A 27,424-nucleotide genomic window follows, 5' to 3' on the forward strand; every position below is an offset into this window, starting at 1 on the left:
AGTGTGTCCTTGAAGGCCTTTATTTCCTTGTTGATCTTTTGCTTGGATGATCTGTCCATTTCAGTGAGGGGAGTATTAAAGTCCCCTGCTATTATTGTATTATTATCGATGTGTGTCCTTGATTTTGTTATTAATTGGTTTATGTTGTTGGCTGCTCCCATGTTAGAGATGTAGATATTTAAAATTGTTAGATCTTCTTGTTGGACAGACACTCTGAGTATGATATAGTGTCCTTCCTCTCCTCTTATTATAGTCTTTGGCTTAAAACCTAATTGATCTGATATAAGGATTGCCACCCCAGCTTTCTTTTGATGTCATTAGCATGGTAAATTGTTTTCCACCCCCTCACTTTACATCTGGAGGTGTCTGTCTTTGGGTCTAAAATGAGTTTCTGGTAGACAACATATTGATGGGTATTTTTTTTTTAATCCATTCTGATATCCTTTGTCTTTTGATCGGGGCATTTAGCCCATTTACATTCAGGGTAACTATTGAGATATCTGAATGTAATGCCATTGTATTGCCTGTAAGTGACTGTTACTGTATATTTTCTCTGTTCCTTTCTGGTCTACTACTTTTAGTCTCTCTCTTTGCTTAGAGAACCTTTTTCAATATTTCCTGTAGAGCTGGTTTGGTGTTTACAAACTCTTTTAGTTTTTGTTTGTCCTGGAAGCTCTTTGTCTCTCCTATTTTCAATAATAGCCTAGCTGGATATAGTCTTCTTGGCTGCATGTTTTTCTCATTTAGTGCTCTGAATATATCATGCCAGTTCTTTCTGGCCTACCAGGTTTCTGTGGATAAGTCTGCTGCCAGTCTAATATTCTTAGCATTGTATGTTACAGACTTCTTGTCCCAGACTGCTTTTGGAATTTTCTCTTTGTCACTAAGACTTGTACGTTTTACTATTAGATGACAGGGTGTGGACCTGTTCTTACTGATTTGGGCGGGGGGGCTTCTGTAAGCCTCCTGGATTGTGGTGCTTGTTCCCTTTGCCATATTAGGGAAATTCTCTACAATAATTTGCTCCAATATACCTTCTGCCCCCCTCTCTCTTCTTCTTCTGGAATCCCAATTCTAATATTGTTTCATCTTATGGTATCACATATCCCTTGATTCTCCCCTCATGGTCCATTAGTTGTTTGTCTCTCTTTTGCTCAGTTTCTTTACTCTCTGTCATTTGGTTTTCTATATCACTAGTTCTCTCTTCTGCCTCATTTATTCTAGCAGTAAGAGCTTCCATTTTTTATTGCACCTCATTAATAGCCTAATTAGATTTTAGTTCTTTTATTTCTCCAGAAGGGGCTTTTATTTCTCCAGATAGGAAAAATTCTCTATTATCTTCCATGCCTTTTTCAAGCCCAGCTAGCACCTTGAGAATCATCATTCTGAACTCTATATCTGACATATTATCAACGTCTGTATTGATTAGCTCCCTATCCATCAGGACTGCCTCTTGTTCTTTTTTTTGTGGTGAGTTTTTCTGCCTTGTCATTTTATCCAGATAAGAATATATGAATGAGAGAATAAAATACTAGAAGGATGGCAAAGACCCCAGAAAAATGTGTGGTAACCAAATCAGAAGAGACCCCAAATTGTGGGGAGAAAAAAGGGGGTAAGAAGGAGTTCAAAAAAAAAGAAAAAGGAAATATATGTATTAGACTGGTGAATAGAACAGAGCCACCCACTTTATTTGGGTAGTATTTGGTTTCTTAGAAGAAACTACTTCCCAAAATTTTAAAGAAAGAAATATATATATATACACACACATACACACACACACACAAATAAGGGTAAACATGATGAAGGGATGGAATATGACTGTAAAGATGAAAATTTTTTAAAAATTCTGAAAAGGGTGTTAATAAGATAAGTCGGTTGGGAAAAGAAAGTGGGGAGAATTTGCTCAGGCTGGAGACGAGAACAAACCCTGTGCTAGATTTAGTGTATATTTTGATCTATTAGAAGAAGTTGTATCCCAAATATTTTTAGAAGAAAAAACCACAAAAGATAAAGTTAGATACAATGAAGGATAGAATATGACTACAATAATAAAGGTTCAAAAGATTTTTTTAAAGAAAGATATTGTTAAGATAAACTAGTTAAAAAACGTTAAAAGAGGAAAAGAGTAAAAGTTTAAAAAAATGAGAATAAGAAAAAATAAAATTAAAAAATTTAATTAACTTTGCAAGACTAAAGAATCATGGGGAGAAAGCCATGAATTCCATGCTTTGCTTTCCCCTCCTCTGGAATTCTGCTGTTCTCCTTGATCAGTGAGCTTGGTCTTGGCTGGATTTCTTACTGATCTTCTGGGGGAGGGGCCTATTATTCTGATTCTCAAGTGTCTTTGCACCCTCCTTGCCAGGGATTGGGCTAAGTAATCTGATCCAGTTCACTCTCCAGAGCTTTTGTTCCCTGAACACTTTCCATAGAGCTCTGGAGGACAGGAATGAAAATGGTGGCCTCCCAATCTCTGGCCCAGAGGAGCCAAGAGCTCAGGGCCCGACTCTTCAGTGTGCCCTTGGAGAAAAGCGCTCAATCACTCTTGTCTCCCTGGTCTCCAGCTGCACTCCAAGCTCACCCAGCCTGTGACCGAGCGTTTCTGTCTCTGGCACATAGCCCCATTTGGAGTCTCTAAGCCCAATAGATCCCTGCCACTCTTCCAGGGAGTCTCCCTGGATCTGCCACTTGTGGGGTCCCTGATCAAAGAGCAGTGGCCTGACTGTGTCAGAGAAGACAGTTTAAGGTAACCCCAAACTGGGAACTCACTCCTCTGCTCCATCTCTGTAGCCAGCTTCCCCTCTCTAATACCTGCGAGCTCTGCTACACTTAGACACCCCCGATCCTTCTGTGATCCCGAAGGACCTGACACCACACTGTCCCCACAACAGCTCCATCCCCACTTAGCCTCTGGAGCGATGTCCCTGAGTGGAGCAGACTTCTAAAAGTTTTGATTTTGCGCTCCATTGCTCCACCGCTTGCTGAGAGCCAGCCCCTCCCCCAATGGTCTATCTTCCTGTCACTTTAGATTCACTTCTCCACAGACCCTACCTTTCAGAAAGCGGTCAATTTTCTGTTTCTAGAATTGCTGCTCTTCTTCTCTTTGCTCTCCTGTTGGATTTGTAGGTGTTTGGAATGGTCTGATAACTATCTAGCTGAACTCCTGCTATCTGATGTCATCTCAGCCTGCTACTCTTCTGCCATCTTGACTCCTCCCAAAATATACTTTACAACAAAGACTGTAATAGGGGTCAAAGGATACTACATAATCACAAAGGAACAATCCAACAAGATACAAGAATTGTAAATAATTATGCGCCCAACATATGCCCTAAATACATAAAGCAACTATAAATAGATGTAAGAGAAGAAATTGATAATACAATAATACTGGGGGGCTTTAACACCCTACTTACATTTATGAATAAATCATCCAGACAGAAAAATGGTGGCTTTGAATGACACAGTAGACCAGATGGATATAACAGATGTATTCAAAACTTTCCATCCAGAAAACAGAAGAATACACATTCTTTTCAGGTGCACATGGAACATTGTCCAGAATAGATCACATGTTAGGCCACCGAACAGGTTTCAACAAATAAAAAAAAATAAAAATAAAAAATAAAACCATGTATCTTTTCTGATCACAATATGAAACTAGAAATCTATCACAAGGAAAAATTTGGAAAGAACACATGGAGGTTAAATAGCATACTATTTTTTTTCAAAGATTTTATTTATCTATTTGATAGCGATCACAAGTAGGCAGAGCTGCAGGCAGAGAGAGAGGAAGGTAAGCAGGCTCCCTGCTGAGCAGAGAGCCCAATGCGGGGCTCGATCCCAGGACCCTGGGATCATGACCTGAGCTGAAGGCAGTCTTTAACCCACTGAGCCACCCAGGTGCACCAAATAGCATGCTGTTTAACAATGAATGCATCAACCAAGAAATCAGACAAAATCAGAAATTATATGGAGACAAATGAAAATGAAAACACAATAGTCTTTGGGATGCAGCAAAAGCTATTCTAAGAGGTAAGATTACAACAATACAGAATGCAATACCTTGCAGTCCCTATCAAAATAAACCAGCATTTTTCACAGAGCTAGAACAAACAATTCTAAAATTTGTATGGAACCAGAAAAGACCCTAAATAGCCATAATAATGTTGAAAAAGAAAACCAAAGTTGGAGGCATTTCAATTCCAACTTCAAGCAGTATTACAAAGCTGTAATCACCAAGACAGTATGGTATTTGCACAAACATAGATACATAGATCAATGGACTAGAATGGAGAACCCAGAAATGGATGCTCAACTCTCTGGTCAACTAATCTTCCACAAAGCAGGAGAGAATATCCAATGGAAAAAGAAGACAGTCTCTTCGACAGATCGTATTTGGAAAACTAGACAGCCACATACAGAATAATGAAACTGGACCACTTTCTTACACTGTATAAAAAAAAAAAAATCCAAAATGGATGAGAGACCTAAATATGAAACAAGAATCCATCAAACCCTAGAGGAGAACACAGGCAGCTCTTGAACTTGGCCGCAGCATTTCTTACTACATACATCTCCTAAGGCAAGGGGAGCAAAAGCAAAAATGAACTATTGGGACTTCATCAGGATAAAAAGCTTGTGCACAGCAAAGGAAACAGCCAACACATAAAGGTAACCTACAGAATGGCAGAAGATATTTGCAAATAACATATCCGATAAAAGGCTAGTATCCAAAATCTATAAAGAACTTCTCAAACTCAACACCCAAAAAACAAAAAATCCAGTCAAAAAATGGACAGAAGACATGAACAGACATTTCTGCAAAGAAGACCTGGAAATGGCTAACAGACATATAAAAAAATGCTGAACATCACTCATCATCAGGGAAATACAAATCAAAACCATAATGAGATACCACCTCACACTAGTCAGAATGGCTAAAATTACCAACTCAGAAAACAACAGATGTTGGTGAGGATGTGGAGAAAGAGGAACCCTCTTACACTGTTGATGGAATGCATACTGGTGCAGTCACTTTGGAAGACAGCATTGAGGTTCCTCAGAAAGTTTAAAATAGAGCTACCCTGTGACCCAAGAATTGCACTACAAGGTATTTATCCAAAGGATAGCAAAATAGTGATTTGAAGGTGCACATGCACCCCACTGTTTATAGCAGCAATGTCCACAATAGGCAAAATATGGGAAGAACCCAGATGTCCATCAACTGATGAATGAATAAAGAATGTGTAGTATAGGGGCTCCTGGGTGGCAGTTCATTAAGAATCCAACTCTTGGTTTTGGCTCAAGTTGTGATCTCAGGGCTGTGAAATAATAAAGATTAGAGCATGAGAGACTGTGGACTCTGAGAAACTAACTGAGGGTTTTGGAGGGGAGAGGGGGTGGGAGGTTGGGTGAGCCTGGTGGTGGATATTGTGGAGGGCACGTATTGCATTGAGCACTGGGTGTAGTGCATAAACAGTGAATTCTGGAACACTGAAAAGAGATTTTAAAATAAATAAAAATTAAAAAGATTAGAGCAGAAATTAATGAAATGGAAACAAAAAAACAAACAACAACAAAAACACAATAAAACAGTTGAATAAAATCAGGAACTGATTCTTTGGGAAAAAATCAACAAAATCAATAAACCTTTAGCCAGACTCCTCAAATGAGAAAGAGAGAGGACTCAAATAAATAAAATTAGAAATGAAAGAGGAGAAATAGCAAAGCAATACCACAGAAACACAAAGGATAATAAGAGAATATTATGAAAAAGTATTTGCCAGCAAATTCGATAACCCTGAAGAAACTGATAAATTCCTAGAAACATATAGTTTCCCAAAATTGAACCAGGGAGTACAAAATTTAAACAGACCAATTACTAGCAGTGAAATTGAATCAGTAATCAAAAAACTCCCAATAAACAAAAGTCCAGGATCAGACGGCTTCCCAGGCGAATTCTTCAACACTTAAAGAAGAGTTAATATCTATTCTTCTACTATTCCAAAACTTAGAGGAAGGAAACTTCTAAATTTATTCTATGATGCAAGCATCACCCTAATATCAAAACCAGATAAGGAAAAGGAAAGGAAAAAAAGGAAAACTACAGGCCAATTTAGGAAACCAAACCCAACAATTTAAAAAATCATTTGCCATAATCAAGTGGGATTTATTCCAGGTATACAAGAGTGATTCAATATTCTCAAATCAATCAACATAATATGTCACATTAGGGGAGAAAGGATAAAAACCATATAATCATCTCAAAAGGTATAGAAAAAGTTTTTGACAAAGTACAACATCTATTCATGGAAAAACTCTCAAGTATAGTTAAAGGGAACGTACCTCAACCTGATAAAGATGATATATGAAAACCCACAGATAAAATCATACTCGATGGTGAAAAACTGAGAGCTTTTCTTATAAGATCAGGAACAAGACAAGCATGTCCACTCTTAACACTTTTAATCACCTAGTATTGGAAGTCCTAGTCACAGCAATTACACACACACACACACACAGAGAGAGAGAGAGAGAGAGAGAAATGAAAGACATCCAAATTGGTAAGGAAAAAAATAAAACTTTCACTATTTGCAGATGTCATGATATTTTATATAGAAAATCCTAAAGACTCCACAAAAAAAATAAATAAATAAATAAATAAAAAAAAACAAAAACTTGCTGGAACTGATGAATGAATTCAATAGATATGCATGATACAATATTTACATACAAAATACTGTTGGATTTCTATACACTAACAATGAAGGTAGCAGAAAGAAATTAAGAGAACAGTTCTATTTACAACTGCACCAAAAAGAATAAAATACCTAAAAATAAACCTAACCAAAGAGTTGAAAGACCTTGTACTTGGTAAACTGTAAAACGCTGATGAAAGAAATTGAAGATGACATGAACATATGGAAAGGTATTCCCTACTTGTGGGTTGGGAGAACCAATAGCATTAAAATGTATATACTACCCAACACAATCTCAGATTTAATGCAATCCCATGAAAGTACTAGCAACATTTTTTCACAAAACCGGAACAAGTAATCTTGTAATCTGTATGAAATCACAAAAGACCTGAAATAGCCAAAGCCATCTTGAGAAAGAACAAAACAGGAGGTTTCACAATCCCAGATTTGAAAATATACTATAGACTCTAGCAATCAAAACAGTATGGTACTGGGACAAAAATAGACACACAGATCAATGGAACAGAACAGAGAGCCCAGAAATAAACCCATGCTTTTATGGTCAATTAGTGTGTGACAAAGGAGGCAAGAATATACAATGGGTAAAGGATGTTTTCTTCCCCAAATGCTGTTTGGGTAACTGAATAGCTACATTGAAAAGAATAAAACTGAACCACTTTCTTACATGACCCAAAAGAATAAACAAAATAGATTAAAGGCCTCATGTCAGACCTGAAACGATAACATTCCTAGAGGAAAACATAGGCAGTAATCTCTTTGGTATCAGCTGCAGAAACATTTTTCTAGATATGTCTCTTTTGACAAGGGAGACAAAAGCAAAATTAAACTGTTGGGGACTACACCAAAATAAAAGCTTTAAAAAAAAAAAAAAGCCCTACTAATTCAATTAAAAATGGACAGAGAACATGAACATTTTTCCAAAGAAAACAAACAGATTGACAACAGACACATAAAAGGATTCTATTCAACATGATCAGGGGAATGCAAATCAAAACCGCAATGAGATACCACCTCACTACTCTCAGAATGGCTAAAATCAAAAACACAAGAATTAACAAATATTGGTGAGGATGTAGAGAAAAATGTACCCTTGTGCACTGATGGTGGGAATGGAAGCTGGTGCAACTAGTATGGAAAAGAATATGGAGGTTCCTCAAAAACTTAAAAATAGAATTATCATATGATCCATTAATTCTCACTACTGGGTATTTGCCCAGAGAAAATGAAAACACTAATTCAAAGAGATATTTGTACCCCTATGTTTACTGCAGCATCATTTATAATTTAAAACTGGAATGCAAGTGTCCAGCCATAGATGAATGAATAAAGTAGATGTGGCATGTGTATATCATGGAATACTACAGCCATAAAAAAATGAAATCTTAAAAAAAAAAGAAAAAAAATCTTATCATTTGAAACAACATGTGTGGGTCTAGAGGGTATAATGCTAAGTGAAATAACTCAGAGAAAGACAAATACCATATGATTTCAGTCATATATGGACTTTATGAAACAAGACAAGCAAAAAAGAAAAATTAAAATAGACTCTTAAATAAAGAGAATAAATTGATGGTTGCCAGACAGGAGGTGGGTGGGAAGATGGATGCAATAGGTGAAGGTGATTTAAGATTATGTTTATCATGATGAGCACTAAGAAATGAATAGACTTGTTGAACCATTGTATTGAACACATGAAACTAATATAACACTGTACGTTAACAATACTGGAATTGAAATTAACAACTTTTGAAAAAGGTCTAGATCTTTACAGTGAATTCATGACCTTAATTATCTAACTCCAAGTTACTTTTTAAGGGAAAATTGGCCAGGTGTTTATTAATTATCCAGTATGTTCTAGGCATTGTATAACACATTTCAAGAATATATTAATCCTTAAAATAAATCACGTTTTGAAAACTAAGAATTAGACTCAGTATCTAAGCCAATATTACATTAATAGTAAAGAGTAGTACCAAAATTAAAGCACATTATCACAGTAGTGCTTAAGCATTGGAACAGAATCAACTAGAGAGCTTCATGAGTGCTGTATCTCATCCCCATAGTTTCTGATTCATTGAGGAGAGGGAAGGGGTAGTATGAGAGGATTTACATGTCTAACAAATGACCAAATGATGCATATATTGCTAGTGCAGAGACTACACTTTAGAAATTACTAATTTATCAAACTGCCACATCTTTCCACTAGTATCTCTTACTTCACATTACTCTTCTAAGGACACTATGCTCTCACTAGATGAAAGACTTAATATAACCAAAATGTACTTGGTTCTTTTGTGTCTCTGTGCTTTGCCTTGTATTTCTTCTCCATCTAAACTATCTTCTTTTTCTTGCCCTACCCCCGTTTTGTCCTACTTTTTCAAATATTTTCCTTTATAAAATCACTTAAATGCTACATCTCCCAGAAACATACCTCATACCCTCACCTAAAAGCTACTGCTTTTATTTCAAACTTATGGTACTTTGAGCCAATTTGTGTTATCGCCTACTATCTTATGGTTATTTGATATGCTTCAGTGTTTTGTATTACATTTGTAATCTCGCTAAGGAAGTGAGATGCATTTATCCCAGAATATTTAGTGCAAGTCCTTAGTTGTTTAATAAATACTGAAATATACTAAGACTGTAATACTTGTATTTTTGAAAATTATTAAAGGGGCGCCTCGGTGCTCAGTGGGTTGAGTCTCTGCCTTTGGCTCAGGTCGTGATTTCAGGGTCCTGGGATCAAGTCCCGCATCGAGCTCTCTGCTCAGCGGGGAGCCTGCTTCCCCCTCTCTCTCTGCCTGCCTCTCTGCCTATTTGTATCTCTCTCTGTGTGTCAAACAAATTAGAAAATCTAAAAAAAAAATTATTAAATGAGATAGTGTTTATAAAACCACTGTGTTAAACAAAGGAGTTATGTAAAAATAATGTATTTTCTTTTTGTCATGACACTGGACATTCTATATATGAAACACTATATCTCAAAATTAATTTTTAAACATTCAAAGAAACTGATGGGGCCAATTTAAAAACCCAATCTAATTTTTTTGGCAAAGAAAAAGTCCAAATAGATTAAGCAAAAATAACAGTTACTATTTCTTATGTATATAATAAAGCTTTTAATTATATCACATACACACATAACACACACAGAAAAATAGTGATCTAGATATAACTATTACATATACACATACAATATTGATTGAAGTTTATATGCATCCTTTATTAGCACTACTATTTACGGTGTCACCATAGATTGGATGAAGTGTTTATTTAGAGATATAACAGGTTGGGCTTATTTGCAAAAAAGTTAGAATAAAATTAACTGAATTTGTATTTGCCAATACTCTTGTGGTATAGGGTATTAACACTTGGAATATTCTTAGAAACATTCTTGGGAAATAGAGTTACATTCTTGAAAATTAAATTCCAAGTTCCATTTATAACTTGATAAATTATAAATATATTGACATCCAACAGAGATAAATGAGATGGAGACAAACCATAAAGACTCTTAACTAGGGAGAATGAACTGATTTACTTGATAAAGAGATCAAAATCATGGTTATAAAGATGATCAGCAAGGTCAGGAGAACAATGTCCAAACAAAGTAAGAATTTCAACAAAGAATATAAGAAACTACCACACAGAAATCACGTAGCTGAAGAATACATAACTGAACCAAAGCAATCAGTGATGGGATTTAACAATACTAGATGAAGCAGAAGAAAAAATCAGCACACGTGAAGACAGGACAATTGGAATTTATCTAGTCAGGAGAGAAATAAATGTTGAAGATAGTTTGAGACTTATGGACAGTATCAAGCAGACTAATATTCATAATGTAAGAATCCCAGAAGGAGAAAAGGGAGAAGAAGCAGCAGAAAACTTATTTGAAAGATAATGGCTGAAAATGTCCCTAACCCGAGGAAGGAAATAGACATCCAGACCCAAGAGTTCCAAATTAAATTTAGAGACCTACTCAAAGGCACATTATAATTAAATTGTCAAAAGTTAAAAATAACAAGAGAAAAAAAAAACTGTTTCTATACAGGGAAACTTATAAGATACAAGTAGATTTTTCAGCAGAAACTTTGCAGGCCTGAAAGGGGAGACGCAAAATATTCAAGTGCTAAAAGAAAAAAAAAATCTCTGCCAAACAAGACTCCTTTATCCAAGAAAGTTGTTCTTCAGAACTGGAGGGCAAAAGAGTTTTCTATACAAGCAAAAGCTAAAAAGTTCAGCACTTATGGTTTGTCTCCCTCCCAATCCCATCTTGTTTCATTTATTCTTCTCCTATCCCCCTAACCCCCCATGTTGCTTCTCCAAATGACTCTTAATCTCACAAAACAAACTGGGGGTTCCTGGGGGGAGGTGGGATTGGGAGAGGGGGAGCGGGCTATGGACATTGGGGAGGGGAGGCGAACCATAAGAGACTATGGACTCTGAAAAACAACCTGTGGGTTTTGAAGGGTCAGGGGTGGGAGGTTGGGGCAACCTGAGGGTTTTGAAGGGTCAAGGGTGGGAGGTTGGGGGAACAGGTAATGGGGAGGGCACATTTTGCATGGAGCACTGGGTGTTGTGCAAAAAGAATGAATACTGTTACGCTGAAAAAATAAATAAAATGGAAAAAAAAAAAGTTCAGCACTACTAGACTGGCCTTATAAGAAATGTTAAAGGGATTTCTTTCAGCTGGAACAAAAGGGTGATAATTAGTAACAGGAAAACAAATGAAAGTGTGAATCTCACTTGTAAAAGTAAACATATGGTTGAATTTAGAAAGTCTAATGTTGTAATCATGGGTTGATCCCTTTTATATCTAATGTGCAGGTTAAAAAACAAAAGTATTAAAAATAACTAAGTATAGTAACTTGTTAATTGATAAGCAACTTAAAGAGATATAAATTGTAACACCAAAAACATAACATGGTGGAAGGAGTAAAAATATAGAACTTTAGAATGTTTTCAAACCTAAGTTGTTGTCAACTTAAAATCAGCTGTTATAGATATGTTTTATGTAAGTCTCATGGTAACCCCAAAGCAAAAACCTATAGATGGCACACAAAAGATAAAGAGAAAGGAATCCATACACATCACTCAGAGAGCCATCAAATCACAAAGGAAGGGAGCAAGAGAAAAATCAAAGTATTACAAAACAGCCAGAAAAAAAAATTTACAAAATTATAGTAAGTCCACTCCTCTTAATAATTTCTTTAAATGTAAATGGACTAAATTCTCCCAATCAAAACAGGGTGGCTGAATGGAGTAATAAAAACAAGACCCCACTATATGCTGCCTGCAGGAGACTCACTTCAGATATAAGGACACAGATTGAAAGTGAAGGAATGGAAAAAATATTTTCCAATAGAAAATGAAAGTGGGGTTAACTATGCTTATATCAGACAAAATAGATTTCAATAAGAGGGCTGTAATAAGAGACAAAAGAAGGTCATTGTATCATAATAAAGGGGTTAATCCAACAAGAGGATATAACGTTTATTAATATTTATGCATAAACATAGGAGCAGATAAATATATAAAGCAAATATTAACAGATCTGAAGGGAAGAATAGAAATGCAATAATAATGGGAGACTTCAGTACCCAACTTTCATCAATGAATAGATCATCCAAACAGAAAATCAGTAAGGAAACATTGAACTTAAATACTTTACACCAAATGGACTTAGCAGATACTTCCCAGAACCTTCCTTTCAAAAGCTGCAGAATACACATTCTTCTCAGACACATTTTGTGCATTCTCCAATTTAAATATCTTGACCTATCATGAGAGATCATATATTAGCCCACAGCACAAATTTTAATAAATTTAACTAGATTGAAATCCTATCAAGCATCTTTTCTATCCATAAAGGTATGAAACTAGAAATTAATTACAAGAAGAAAACTGGAAAAATCATGAATATATGGAAAGTCAACAACTTGCTTCTGAACAACCAGTGGGTGAAAGAAGAAATCAAAAGCATAATCAAGAAATATCATGGGAGAAATGAAAATGGAAATATAGCATACTAAAACTTATGAGATGAAGCAAAAGCAATCTAAGAGGGATGTTCATAGCAATAAATGCCTACAACTTTAGGCCATAACTAAACTTTATACCTCAAGGAACTAAAATGAACAAATTAAACCCCTAGTTATTAGAAGGAAGAAGTTAAAGAACAGAGCAAAAATAAAGGAAAAAGAGACTAAAAATACAACAGAAAAAATCAAAGATATTAAGAGCTGATACTTTGAGATTTTAAAAAATAGATTCACAAAAAAAAAAATGAAAAGAGCACTCAGCTAAATAAAATCATTTGTACAAGAGGAAACAGAACTGATGCTACAGAAATACAAAGGTCATAAGAGACTATTATGATCAATTGTGTGCCAACAGATTGGACAACCTACCAGACATGGATAAATTTCTAGAAACATACAACCTACCATGACTTAATCTTGAAATAGAAAATCTGAGCAAACCAATTACTAGTAGGGAAATTGAATCAATAATTTGTAACCTCCCAGCAAGTCAATGACCATATGGCTTCACTACTGAATTTTATGAAACAATTAAAGAAGAATTAATGCCAATCCTTCGCAGACTCTTTAAAATAATAGAAGAGGAGGGAACACTTCCAAACTCATTTTATAAGAGCAGCATTACCCTGATACCAAAATCAGAGAAGAAAAGAAAAATACAGGTCAGTATCCCTAATACTGATGCAAAAACCATCAATAAAATGTTAGCAAACTGAGTACAATAGTACATTAAAAGGACCATGATGAAGTGGGATTTTTTTCCAGGGTTGCAATGATGGTTTAAAAACTACAGATCAGGGTGCCTGGGTGGCTCAATGGGTTAAGCCTCTGGCTTTGGCTCAGGTCATGGTCTCGGGATCCTGGGATGGAGCCCCACATCAGGCTCTCTGCTCAGCAGGGGGCCTGCTTCTCCCTCTCTCTCTGCCTGCCTCTCTGCCTACTTGTGATCTCTCTCTCTCTCTCTCTCTCTCTGTGTCAAATAAATAATCTTTTTAAAAAAATCTGCAGATCAATTGATGTGATAAACAACATTAACAAAATAAAGGATAAAAATAATTATATAATCCTCTCAACAGATGCAGAAAAAGCATTTGACAAAATTTAACAGCCATTCAGTATGAAAATTCTCAACAACATGGATATAGAAGGAATGTATCTAAATATGATAATATATCACAAGCCCACAGCTAACATCTTACTCAATGGTGAAAAACTGAAAGCCATCTGTCTAAGATCAGGAACAAAACAAGGAAGCCTACTCTCACTTTTATTCAAGATAGTACTAGAAGTCCTAACCAGAGCAATTAGGCAAGAAAAAATAAATAAAAGTCACCCAAATCAGAAAAGAAATAAAACTGTATATTTGCAGATAACATGCTATTATATATAATAAACCCTAAAGACTTCATAAAAAAAATTTTAGAACTAAGAAATTTGTAAAGTTATAGGATACAAAATATTTAAAAATCAGTTGCATTTCTATACACCAATAATGAACTATCAGAGAAATTAGGAAAATAATCCCATTTATAATTGCATCAAAAAGAATAAAAATTAACCAAGGAAGTGAAAATCGTATACACTGAATAGTGCAAGACATTGATGAAAAAAATTAAAGACACAAATAAATAGGAAGATATTTCATGGCCATGGATTGAAATAATTAATATTATTAAAGTGTCCATACTTCCCAAAGCAATATGCATATTCAGTATAATTCCTATCAAAATTCCAGTGGCATTTTTTTATGGAAATAGATTAATCATTCCTAATAGAAACACAGAAGACTCCACATATTCAAAGCACTTTGAGAAAGGTGAACAAAGCTGGAGGCATCACACTTCCTGATCAAACTATATTACAAGGGTGTAATAATCAAAGCAATATGGTATTGGTATATAAGGAGACACACAGATCAGTGGAACAAAATAGAGTACCCATAAGTAAACCCATGCATATATATATGGTCAATTAATTCATGACAAAGGAACCAAGAATATATAATGGGGAAAGGATAGTGTCTTCAATAAATGGGGGAAAACTGGACAGTTACATGAAAAAGTGTGAAATAGGACCACTACCTTAAACCATACACAAAAATCAACTCAATATAGATTGAGCTGTAATATAATTATCTTACATTATAATATAATGTAAGACCTGGACCCATATAGTGTTTAGAATAAAACATAGTGGATAAGCTTCTAGACATCAGTACTGGTAGTACTTTTCTGGATTTGGCTCCAAAAGCAAAGATAAATGGGACTATGTCAATCTAAAAACCTATGCAACAATGGAAGCCATCAACAAAATGAAAAGGCAACCTATGAAAGGGAAGAAAATACTCACAAATTATATATCTGATAAGTTAATATCCAAAATGTATGAAGAATCCCTACCACTCAGTAGAAAAAAAAATCCAATTAAAAAACAAAGTTTTTTAATGAATAGACATTTTTCCAAGTAAGGCATCAAAATGGCCAACAGGTATGTGAAAAGATGCTAATCATCTTTTCATCAGTAATCATCAGGTAAATGGAAATCAAATGAAAATCAAAACTGCAGTAGGTTACCACTTTACATCTGTTAGAATGACTATTATCAAAAAGATGAGATAATAAGAAGATACATAGAAAAGGGAACCCTTGTGTACTGTTAGGGAATGTAAATCGGTTAAGTCACTATGGTAAAGAGTATGGGAGTTGCTCAAAAAATTAAAAATAGAACTACCATATGATCCAGCATTTCCAGCTGTGCATCTATCCAAAGGAAATGAAATCACTGTCTTGAAAAGCTATGTGTACCCCTGTATTCATTGTGGCATTATTTACAATAACTAAGACATGGAACAACCTATATCTCCTGACAGATAAATGGATAAAGAAACTATGGTATGTATGTGTAATGGAATATTACTGAACCATAAAAATGAAGGAAATCCTGCCGCTTGCACCAAACATATATGGGACCTGAGTATATAATGTTAAATGAAATAAATCAGAGAAAGTCAAATACTTTATTATTTCATATCTGTGTGGAATCTAAAAATAACCAAACTCATAAATACAGAAAATAGATTAGTGGTTACCAGAGGCAGGCATTGCAGAGTAGGTGAAATGGGAGAAGGTGGTCAAAAACACAAACTTCCACTTCCGAGTTAAATAAATCTTAGGGATATAATGTCAGCATGGTGACAATAATTAATAGTAAGGAGGTAAAGGAAGGAATAAATGAGTTATGTATTATACCTGTATTGTATATTTGTATATTGTATATTTGTATATATATATATTTGTATATTTGTAAGTTTCTAAGAAAATAGATTGCAAGAGTTCTCATTACAAGAAAAAAAATTAGTCACTGTGTAGTGGTGAATGTTAACTAAACTTATTATGGTAATCCTTTCACAATATATACACATATTACATCACTTTTGTACACTAATACAATATTATTTTTCAATTGTTTCTGTATTAAAAAGAATATGGAAATTTTAAAATAAATAGCTATTGACTCATATAAAATATGACAATTTTATGTTATTTCAGAAAGTTAAAGTAGTTAAAGAATAAAATCATTCTCAGGAAAAAGTTTTGGGAAAAGGTTCTTATACAACTTTTAAAATCTTAGTTGTAAAATTTTAGAAATAGACTAATCTCTTTGTTTTCAGGTGATGAAAATGAGATGTTACCAGGTAAAAGAAACATAGCCAATTATTAGTAGAGTATGATCCAACTCTTACACGAAATCTAGGCCTTCAGTTCTTGACTCTTGTTTATCCAGTGCTTTTCTACTATTTATGTTTCTTATTTAACCACTTGGTTTAAAAGTAGCTTGGAAATTTTCAGTGATCACTGAAAGACCTTTCTTCTTTTACTTGCCCATGTTCTTCAGTGGCTCTTTCAGCAGCTAAGCTCTCCAAACTCTTCCCACCGCCATTCATTTGTGAGAAACTTTATTTTACTTTAAAATTTACATCCTTTTCTGAGAAGCAGGAGCTCAAATGTAAGTCTCACTCAACTCTTGATTGCTGTTTTGTGTTAGACTTTTGAACATAAATGTGACTGTGCTAGACATTTTTAATACATTTATCTCATTGAAATCTTAGAACTATATGAGATATGAAGAAACTAAATTTGAGAAAGAAGATGTTTTGGCCATTATTTCTTTAAACTGGAAAATTTATTCTTATTTCATGTTCAGTACATTTTTCCAGTCTACCACACTAACCATTATTATAAAAACCTCAGCCAGAATGTCCAATTTGTATAGCAATTGGTGAGTCTCTAGTTGTAACAGTTTTTTTTAATTTAGTTTTATTTTTTCAGTGTTCCAAGATTCATTGTTTATACACCACACCCAGTGCTCCATGCAATACGTGCCCTCCTTAATACACGCCACCAGGCTAACCCAACCCCCTACCCCCCTCCCTTAGTTGTAACAATTTTATTCTAAAACAGTTGTTTGCATGTAAGTACAATGATTGATCTTTGTTGATGAATGTATTTAAACCAACCATTCATTTCAATTTAGTATTCATCCATTCTCTTTCCTTTCAGGCCTGTATGTGGAATCAGAGGGAAAACTCTCATAATTAACCTGCCAGGTAGCAAGAAAGGATCTCAGGTAAGCAACCTTGAGATTTATATGATTTAGTGTAAAGTTTTACCAACTATGAGAGTTAGTCAACCAAAATGTTAGAGGACTCCATGAGACTGCACCAGTTGCAATTTAGTGCATTCCACAAACCACCCTCAGTTTCAGTAATTCACCAGAAAGACTCACAGAACTCACCAAAGGATGTTAAGCTGACAGTTATGCTTTATGACACAGAATGGATACAGATTAAAGTTAACCAAGATTGGAAGAGAGGTGAATGCATTACTCTCTTGGGATCAGTGTATAACAGTTCAGGGAGTATTGCCAATTAGAGAAGCTCCAAGCCTTCAGTGTTCAGAGTTTTTGCTGGGTCTCATCACATGCTGCCCATAAGGCTGGCCTTTAGTCTCTAGCCCTTTCCAAAGGTTAGGCTCTTTCCTTTAGTCCCCAACACTTTCCAGAAGCAAAACAGACACCAAAATGCCCAATGCCCTCATCATAAATCACACTGTTACACTGTCTGGTAGCCCAAGTTGCCAGGCAACAAAGACATTCCTGTCACATCCCAGTAAATGAAAGCAAAGGTCAAACTCTCTTGGGGTAAGGTTAATTTTTCATTATGTAAGTTATCCCCTGGCTTTGGCCAAAGATCTCTTATAGAAAAATGATTGTATTTGTCTGGCTGGGCATCTGTGTTTACTACAGCATTTATATTACAGTATAACACCAGTATCAGTGTGAATATATCTAAGATTTAGAGGATTCAGTGTGGGATAGGGATAAATTTGAGAAATAGGTAATTTATCCTGTAAAACCATTATACATATTTCATATTTTTATACAAATATACTAATTTTTTACCTTGATCTACTATTTTTATCCTATGATACATTTCCATAGAACTATTTACCACAGATGTTAGCTGTCTTTTTTAGGCCATTTTCCATTGGTATTACATTTTGAGGAGGATTTAACTCAATTTCCCAATATATATGATCATCAATATTGGTATCATAATCTTACTAGCAATGACAGTATTATAACATTTCACAGTAGAGTTGTGGATATAACCTGAAATATGAGTGAAAAGGGAATTGGCACACTTTTAGAGTCCTACATAGACATTAACAGTTAGCCTAGTCTATCATTATATCATATGATCAAAATGTCTCCCAGAGCCATACTATTCAGGTTTATCGGCTTGTCAGGTTCTCAAAGTAGGAATAGTCTCACCAACATATGACTTTAACCTTTCTGGCATCTGTTACAACTGAGCTAAGAAACAATATCCTCTCTTGTTCTAAGGATTTTGAGACACCAATATATTTGATCTCCCTCGTTACATAACCCATTTATTCATTCCTTTACCTCCAGTTACCATTCCTCCCTCTTTCCATTTATACTCAAGACTTTTCCTTTGAAAATCTTTTAATGAGACAGTCGATTTGGCCACTGTGCTGGTCTGGATTGCCACCAGTAATACTTGTTTAACAAGTGCCACCTGCTTAGTCCTTTTCCATTCATACAAGATAGGGTTGCTAGTGAGCAGTCTCAAACACCAGGTGATATAACTGCATTCACTGTCAATCCCAATTTGGCCAGATGGAGTCAGGCATAATCTACCCCATCAGGCCCTAGGAACTCTGACGTAAAGGTTGAAAGGCATAGTTAGTAGTTTCTGCTTAAGAATCATCCTGCTCTGGGATGCACAGTTGCAGCCCTGATCCTAGTACCATAGCGTCAGGTAGGAAAAAAAAGAAAGTTGTGATATGATAAAAGAAAAAGTATAGTCCTAAAGAAAAAGTATAGTCATACCAGCACCATGTCCCAGCCCCCTCTTCCTTAGAAAGGTAGAGGACTATATTTAGTGGGGGCCCTCCCTTGGCCTCCCTCTTGTTGAATGTGACCACACACTAATGGTCACTAATGAAAGCATATAAGCCATGCTCCTCCATTTTTAGATAACAAACGTTTCCATAGTCCATTCCAATTTTCTATCAAATCATTGCTCTGAATATGAAAGTGTGTACTTTGGTCTAAAGGAATGTGACTCTGCAATCATTGGTACAATATTTTCTGTTCTAGTCCTTTTATAGTATACTGAGTATTTGCATCTACCATTGAGTAAGCAAAGCCCAGTCCAAAGTAAATGTCTGTTCCCATTAGGATTCATTTGTAACCTCAAGGGACTAGCAGCATCAGTCCAACTTGCTAGCTATGTGCAGGACTTTCCCCTATGGAATATGCTGCATAACCTTCTGCTGTCTGCCTTTTTTTTTTTAGCAGATAGAATAGTCTTATTGGCATTTAGTGCCTCAGTGGGTGCAAGAAGAATATATCAATTTAGCCCATATCTGCATTGTTGCAGCCCCCCCCCCCCCCATTGCCCACTCATCTCATGGGCCCAGGTGCCATGTCAATCATGCATACTGGGATATCTGCTCACCAGTTCCAATTAACTTCCATTTCTGAAAGGGAGTTCTTCTGATGGGCATTGATGTATCCTACTTAAACATACCCCTTTCATTCCCAGAGTGACTTCCATAGGCTATGCCTCGTAGAAGCATCCATTTGGTAGACCAGTTTTCCATTGCCCTTCTGCCTGACCATTTGGCCAGGCCACTGAATACTTCCTATGAGCTGGTAAAAACCCAAACATAGGGGCAAACATCATGCAGTTCAGCCTATCGAGCTGATTTGTTTTTACCTTCTTCAATCAGAGTGGCGGCCTTCCAAACAGGATGCTGTCCCTTCACCTTGGAATTGCCATCCATAAACCAAGCAGCTCTTTGTTGATCAGTAGAAAGCTGTTTATAGGGCACCGCCCAAGTGGCCCAAGTGGCCATAGGATCCAGCAGCTCCTCAGGTGGTTCCGAAGTCGGCCCTAGGTGAAAAGAGGCTACCTGCTCGTGAGTACCTCCTTGCATTCTCCTGGTAGCATGATCCTATATGCACCATTTCCATTTTATTATGGAATTCTCTTGGGCATTGCCTTCCCCATTAGAGCATCTTTCTGATATTCCCAAGACATTATGGATATTTCAGTTTTCAAGATTATTTTATGTTCTTCAGTCATAAGGGTAGTCTCAATTAAAGTCCAGTAGCAAGCTAGTAATTTTCTCTCAAATGGAAATTTTCTGGCCCAAAGTCCCAGCAGTTGTTGCTAGGTGGCACTCACAGATTTCTTCCATGAACCCAGTTTGCACTCCACACAGGTCTGTTGTACACCAGATTAATGATCTGTGTAGACTCAGGCAATCTTATTTATTCCCACTTAACATGTATTATGTGTACTGGTGGAAGAGTGGATTTATATGCTTTCTATTTTACAATATGAGGTAAAGGAAGAATTGTCTAGTCAAACACAATATCCATCCCCATAATACAATCAGGTAAAGAAGACTGATCACTTCATATGAAGTTTGCTGTCCAGACATTCTAATTTTCATCCCAACTTTCACTATAAAACATCAACTGTTGCATCCCTGTACCCTTTCAATCTAACTGTACCTCCCATTAGAACTTCAACAGGTATTTACATGACGGATCCCATGTTGAGAGATCCCAGAAAAGTATCTTCTCCATCCCATGACCATTTTATCCATTTATGTGCATATGGCCTTGGATTTCTAGGCAGGGTTTGTACCAAGGGTTTCACACTCTTTTGTCAGGCCTTATCTTGATTAGATTATGGAGCCATCACTTAAGGTGATTCAAGATGAGGTTTCTTTTAGTTATCTTTGCCTTCTAGCTTTTAAAAATTCCTTCAAACTAGGGTAAATAGAGTTTAGGACCCTTCAATGTTGGGAGACCAGTGCTCCCATCTGTCTGTTCAACCCATAATGCTGCTACATTAATACCTTTCTTTTGCCCCCAGCAGTGCATTTCTTTTCTTTTTTTTTTTTTTTTAGGTTTTATTTATTTATTTGACACAGAAAGAGCGATCACAAGTAGGCAAAGAGGCAGGCAGAGATAGAAAGGAAAGCAGGCTCCCTGCTGAGCAGAGGGCCAGATGTGGGGCTTGATCCCAGAACCCTGAGATCATGACCTGAGCCGAAGGCAGAGGCTTAACCCACTGAGCTGTGCTGTGGTGCCCCTATTCATTCATTTCTTAATAATTATTTAAATATTTCTACCCTTATAGGACAGGTCTCTTGAATCTCTCATTTCTTTACTCCATTCTCTTAGGAATAAGTCTAACTTTATTCACTATTTTTTTTAAAGATTTTATTTATTTATTTGACAGACAGAGATCACAGGTAGTCAGAGAGGCAGGCAGAGAGAGAGAGAGAAAGGGAAGCAGGCTCCCTGCTGAGCAGAGAGCCCGATATGGGGCTTGATCCCAGGACTCTGGGATCATGACCTGAGCTGAAGGCAGAGGCTTTAACCCACTGAGCCACCCAGGCGCCCCTAACTTTATTCACTATTAATCATTTCTGCATAACAGTTTTTTTGGAAGCAGCTCAGGGACCAGCAGCTATATGTTAGATCAGCCAAAATCTAAGCTCGGCACAACCTCAGGATTCACCCCAACATTCTTCCTTTTGTTTTAGCTAGCACAAATAACAATAACTAAGAGATTATAAATTTACCTTTTTTCTTTATGCATCCACTGACATACCTTAAAAGTTTGATCTTTCATTTCAAAATTCCATTGCTAACTTTTATCACCAATAACTAATCACAGCACAGCTGCATTTGCATTCTGTGGGTGACCCTGTGTTTATCCAGGCTCTAAAGATTAACCATCCCCACCCTGTCTTCCTTTCTCTGCCCAAATGATGTTTCATGATCACATGAGTCAGGATCTTTCTAGTGAGTCACACTTCTAACACCAACTGTAAGGATTTTGGGCCAACTGTAAAAGTTAGTCAACTATAAAGTTGGAGCACTCCACAAGACTTCCTTCACTCTGGATACCAATTTACAATTTAGAGGGTTTCTAAAACCACCCTCAATTTTAATAATTAACAAGAAGGAGTCACAGAACTCACTGAAAATTGTTGTACTACTGTTGTGGTGTATTGCAGGGAAAGAATACAGACTGAAACCAGCCAAGAGAAGAAGCACATAGGGCAAATCCTGAGAGGTACTAAATGAGGAACTTCTGATCATCCTCTCCCATGGAGCCAGGGACAGCATTACCTCTTCTCGGCCATAAAAGAGATAATACAGAATATCACTAACTAGGCACACTCACCTTTGCCTTTGATGTCCAGTGTTCTTATTGGGACTTGATCACATATTACCCATATGGTTGGCCTTTAGTCTAATCCTTCCCAGAGGGGAAACTTAGGTCTTTAGTCCCCAGTTCCTTCCAAAGGCAAAACTAATATCTTATTTCCCAAAGTCCTCATAATAATCCACATTGTTAGATTGTCCAGTGGCCAAATCTCAGGCAAACAAAGACACTCCTTTTAGGCAAGACCAGGAACTAGATAGAGTTCACCTCCCAAAAGCTGAAAGTAAAGACCAGAGTTCTTGTTGGTCAAGATTAAATTCTTTGTTATATAATCTTTATTACTAAAATGATTGAGCCATATAAAGAGAAATCAAAAGATCAGGTATCCTTACAGGTATTCCCATAACCCTCTGTAAATTTTAAGATATTTCTTTATATCTTAAATTTTAAGGTAAGTTACTTTAAATGTAAAAAAGAAAGACCTGTGCTTGAACACCTTCCACAAACATCTCTGGCCCTATGTTCTGATTTTAAAGTTCTCACCTATTCTCTTTTGGTGATACATTATAGGTTATAGTGGGCACTTGAGCAGGAAACTATGTTAATTTTTATGTGGTGCTCTATACAAACATTTTTTGTATATTACACAATGTTACCTAACTACATTTTATGATAATAGTCAGAACTTTAGCTCTCTGAATAAAATAAGTCAGTCCTCAATTGGTTTGTTAATTCTAATGTTCTGCTCTAGCTAGAAAGGTGAAACTGTTTCCTGCCTTTCCCATAATGTATCTTTAAAACCTGACATTGTATAGAAATTTTACTTTAAGAAAAATATACTATATGCTTATATAGTACTCTAGTTCTACAGCTTACAGAGAATACTATGTACCATGTTTACTTCATATTTCACATTGCAAAGATAATATTTTCAATATTATTCATTCTTAAGATAGCTGGAGAGAAATATAGATCCCAAATCACAAGTAAGTTGACTGTTACCATTTTATATGCCTATAAACGTGCTTTATCTTCATTTTTTTTCTTCCTCTTGCATACAGGAATGCTTTCAGTTTATACTGCCAGCTCTACCTCATGCCATTGATCTTTTACGTGATGCCATTGTAAAAGTAAAGGAAGTGCATGATGAACTTGAAGATTTACCTTCCCCACCACCTCCTCTATCCCCTCCTCCCACAACTAGCCCACATAAACAGACAGAAGACAAAGGGGTTCAATGTGAGGAAGAGGAAGAAGAGAAGAAAGACAGTGGTGTTGCTTCAACAGAAGACAGTTCTTCATCACATATAACTGCAGCAGCCATTGCTGCCAAGGTAAGCCTGCTGACAGAGACCAAAAGATCTAAAGGAACCACAGGTAAATGTACTGATTTCATCCCTCTTTCCATCCAATTTTTTTTTCTTGAGTTCAGTTCCCCTTCAGGGCATTCTTAGAAAAGAATCAGGATATTCATGACACTCATAGCTATGTGCCCTCCGTAATGTAGAGTCCTTGAAAGCACTGAAGTTTGTTCTCGGTTATGAGACATTAAAGATACTGCTGTTACTTATTGAAGTAATAAGTAAATAGGTAAAATGTGACATTTAAGAACTCTTTGTAAATGTCATTTTTGTGGTCATATTAAATATACAACTTTGATATATTTAAAACATCAAATATTCACAGATTCATAAAGGAGCTGCAGACTGAAGGTAAGAGACCTTAGATGATTCAAAAAATTAGTTGAGAAAGAGTAGTATTTTTTTAAGATGGGTTTTTCAGCAGTTAACACTTCTTTAAATTTTAATTGACCCAAATTACCCTAGTGTATAAAGAGGAAATAGATATAATGTATTTGCATTTTTTATTCAATAAAGTAATAAATATTATTAGAATAGTACCAAAGTATTACAGATTCTCTTTGGGCAATCGATTTTGGTAGTAAATAGAGTACAGTGCAGTACTTGCATAAAGTTAGTCACTTTATTCATGAACATCACTTACATTATTATTCATACCTAGTATAATCTACCCAGTGTACTTAAAAATCTTCAGAAAATAACGTATCATTGTTGGGAATAATGATCGTTCATTGAGAACATAAGATTGGAAACCTAATGAAGGAATTCCTAAAGTTTTAGGTTATCACCCAGATAATTTGGCTATGAGGATAACTTGAGAGGAATTTTGACAACGCATAGATTAGAAAGGATCATAGAGATCATTTTAAGGTGTCCATTTAGACAACCAATAGGTAATTCTTTCACTGAAGACCAAATGATTTCATCTCCAGATCTGCTCAGTTGGTCCATTAAATCTTTACTTAAGGCAAGTAAATGTTTAAATTGCATGTGATTTTTGTTTTGTTTTGTTTCATTTTGTTTTTATGGAACTGATTGGTTAAATACATATATTTTAAAATCATTGTATCTTCTCTATTACTGTTAATTAAGAGTAAAAAGTACCATCAATTTCGATCTTAAGAAAAAGCTTACAATATTTGAAATCTAAGCTGATATTGTCATACTACATTTGAAAATTTTTGGCATTTCATTGTTTCATTTGTTTTCACCCTTTTCCTTTCTAGTCATTTTGCTTGTATAGTTTCATGTCTTCCTGTTACTGTATTCATAGTTGTTATGTGTTGTGCATTAGAAGCATCCATTCTACACCAGTCCAGCTGTTATCATGGCACACGGTGAGCAGCCCATTCCTGGTCTCATCACTTATTCCCATCATGCAACAGGCAGTACAGACGAACGGGTAAGACAATAGGCTTTTGCACTCATGGTTTTGCAAGCATACGGCTTACCTCGTTTCCTTGGAGGATAGGCTATAACATATTATGGAAGATGTGTTTTATTCTGAAAGATCTTCAGCATGCTTTTCTTCTAAAGAGTAAGTGCCACTGAGCTTATTCCATTAAGGAATTTAATAGAGTTTCTCCTATACCTGAAATACTCTAATATCATTAAGATTCTTTAAATACAAACAGATTTATCAAACTAATATTTAATTTCTGTTAACCTTGCTTTTTGCCTCATGATTTTTCATCTTACTTTCTTTTCCTTCATTGTGTTCTCATTAAAACCATTTAGAGGATTGAGTCATCATACAACTTCTGAGATACAGACAGAATCTGAGATTCTGAGAAGATTCATGAAACGAATCTTCTAATAAAAACTTGTAAAAATACATATCACTTGTTTTAGTCACTGGCTGAATGATAGTTTGTAAAAAGTTCCAGGCTAGGAAAGATCAAACTGATATGTATAACTGACTAAACAGTAATAATTTAGATGATGGATGCCAAAAATCCATCTCAGTCCCTAATATAATATAATATGATATGATATAATATAATATAATATAATATAATATAATATAATATAATAATAATATAAAGTGAGAGGCAGTTGGTTAAGCTTCTGTTCTTGGTTCAGATCATGATCCCAGGATCCTAGGATCAAGCCCTGCATCAGGCTCTCTACTCATCTGGGGGTCTGTTTCTCCTCTACCTCTGCCCCTACTCCTTCTCTCTCTTTCTCTCAATGCTCTCTCTCTAATAAATCAAATCTTTAAAAAAAAATAAAATAAAATGAGAGGCAAAAAAAAAAGAGTAATAAAGTGAAATTTGGCTTAAAATCCTTAGGGAGATCCAATTAAAAAAGGAATAGAAGGCATGAACAAACGTTTCTATAAAGAAGACATCCAGATGGCCAACAGACACATGAAAAGATGATCAACATCACTTATAATCCAGGGAGTGCAAATCAAAACTGCAATGAGATATCACCTCACACCTACCATTGTGACTAAAATGAATAACACAGGAAACAAGTGTTGGCAAGGAAGTGGAGAAAGAGGAACCCTCATGCACTATTGGTAGGAATGCAGACTAGTACAGCCACTCTGGAAAACAATATGGAGTTTTCTGAAAAAGTTAATTAGAATTACCCTACAAACCAAGAATTGTGCTACTGGGTATTTCCCCCAAAATACAAAACACTGATTCAAAGGGAGACATGCACCCCTATGTTTATAGCAGCATTATTTAGAACAGCCAAATTATGGAAGCAGCCCAGATGTCCATGAACTGATGAATGGGGAAAAAAGATGTGATATGTATGTAAAATGGAATATTCTTCAGCCATAAAGAAGAATGAAATCTTGCCATTTAAATGACATGAATGGAGCTAGAGAGTATAATGCTAAGCAAAATAAGTTAGACAAATACCATCTGATTTCATTCACACGTGGAATTGGAAACAAAGCAAATGAGCAAAGGAAAAAAAGAGTTTTGTTGGCTTTTGGGATTTACCTGTGATTGCAACACAAAGATAACTGTGGGCTGAAGCAAGTGCTTAAAAGTATGCTTCTTCAACAGTGTGGTTTACCTTGTCCTATTAGTTGAATTCATTGGGCATCTCAGTGGATGAATGATCTCTAAAACCGTTAATAATTTGTTGAAAGTAAAATCGTAACTTTATTACAAATACTAAATGAATACATATCCAAGGTATTATGTCTTACATTAATTATTGAGCGTACCAAAAAGATACTACAACTGCTTCACGGGAAAGCTCAAACACAAATATATAAGCATTAAGAATGTAGAAATGAATTTACAAATAGATGCAACAGTTAGTCGATCTGCAAAGCAGCCTGTTGCACTTTTGTTGGACAGAAAATCATTTGGATGCAAATTATTTACATTACTATCAGTTTTTTGCAAGTTAGAATTGTAAAATAGCTGAAATACTGTAGAAAATAATCCAGAATAATCCACTACATGGGACATCTAATATTTTTTCCATTTTAAAGACTTTCACAATTTTTCCTGACATATGAAAGGAATACAAAGTGCATGAATGTTTACA

General features: G+C 35.7%; 1 protein-coding gene across 12 annotated transcripts in view; it reads left to right on the top strand.

The window, feature by feature from the left end:
* The window catches only part of GPHN (gephyrin), a 650,480-nt gene that overhangs the window by 379,610 nt on the left and 243,446 nt on the right, over positions 1-27,424 (top strand). For 6 of the 12 annotated variants that reach the window (XM_046008589.1, XM_046008590.1, XM_046008593.1 and 3 more), the window contains 3 exons: positions 17,323-17,389; positions 23,606-23,878; positions 25,200-25,307. In XM_046008589.1, the coding sequence (XP_045864545.1) occupies positions 17,323-17,389; positions 23,606-23,878; positions 25,200-25,307 (448 nt within the window). The remainder of the gene's footprint in view (positions 1-17,322; positions 17,390-23,605; positions 23,879-25,199; positions 25,308-27,424) is intronic. The other 6 variants (XM_046008595.1, XM_046008598.1, XM_046008596.1 and 3 more) reach the window with 1 other exon arrangement.

Source organism: Meles meles, chromosome 6, assembly GCF_922984935.1.
Source record: "Meles meles chromosome 6, mMelMel3.1 paternal haplotype, whole genome shotgun sequence".
In the NCBI taxonomy this organism is placed as follows: Eukaryota; Metazoa; Chordata; class Mammalia; order Carnivora; family Mustelidae; genus Meles; species Meles meles.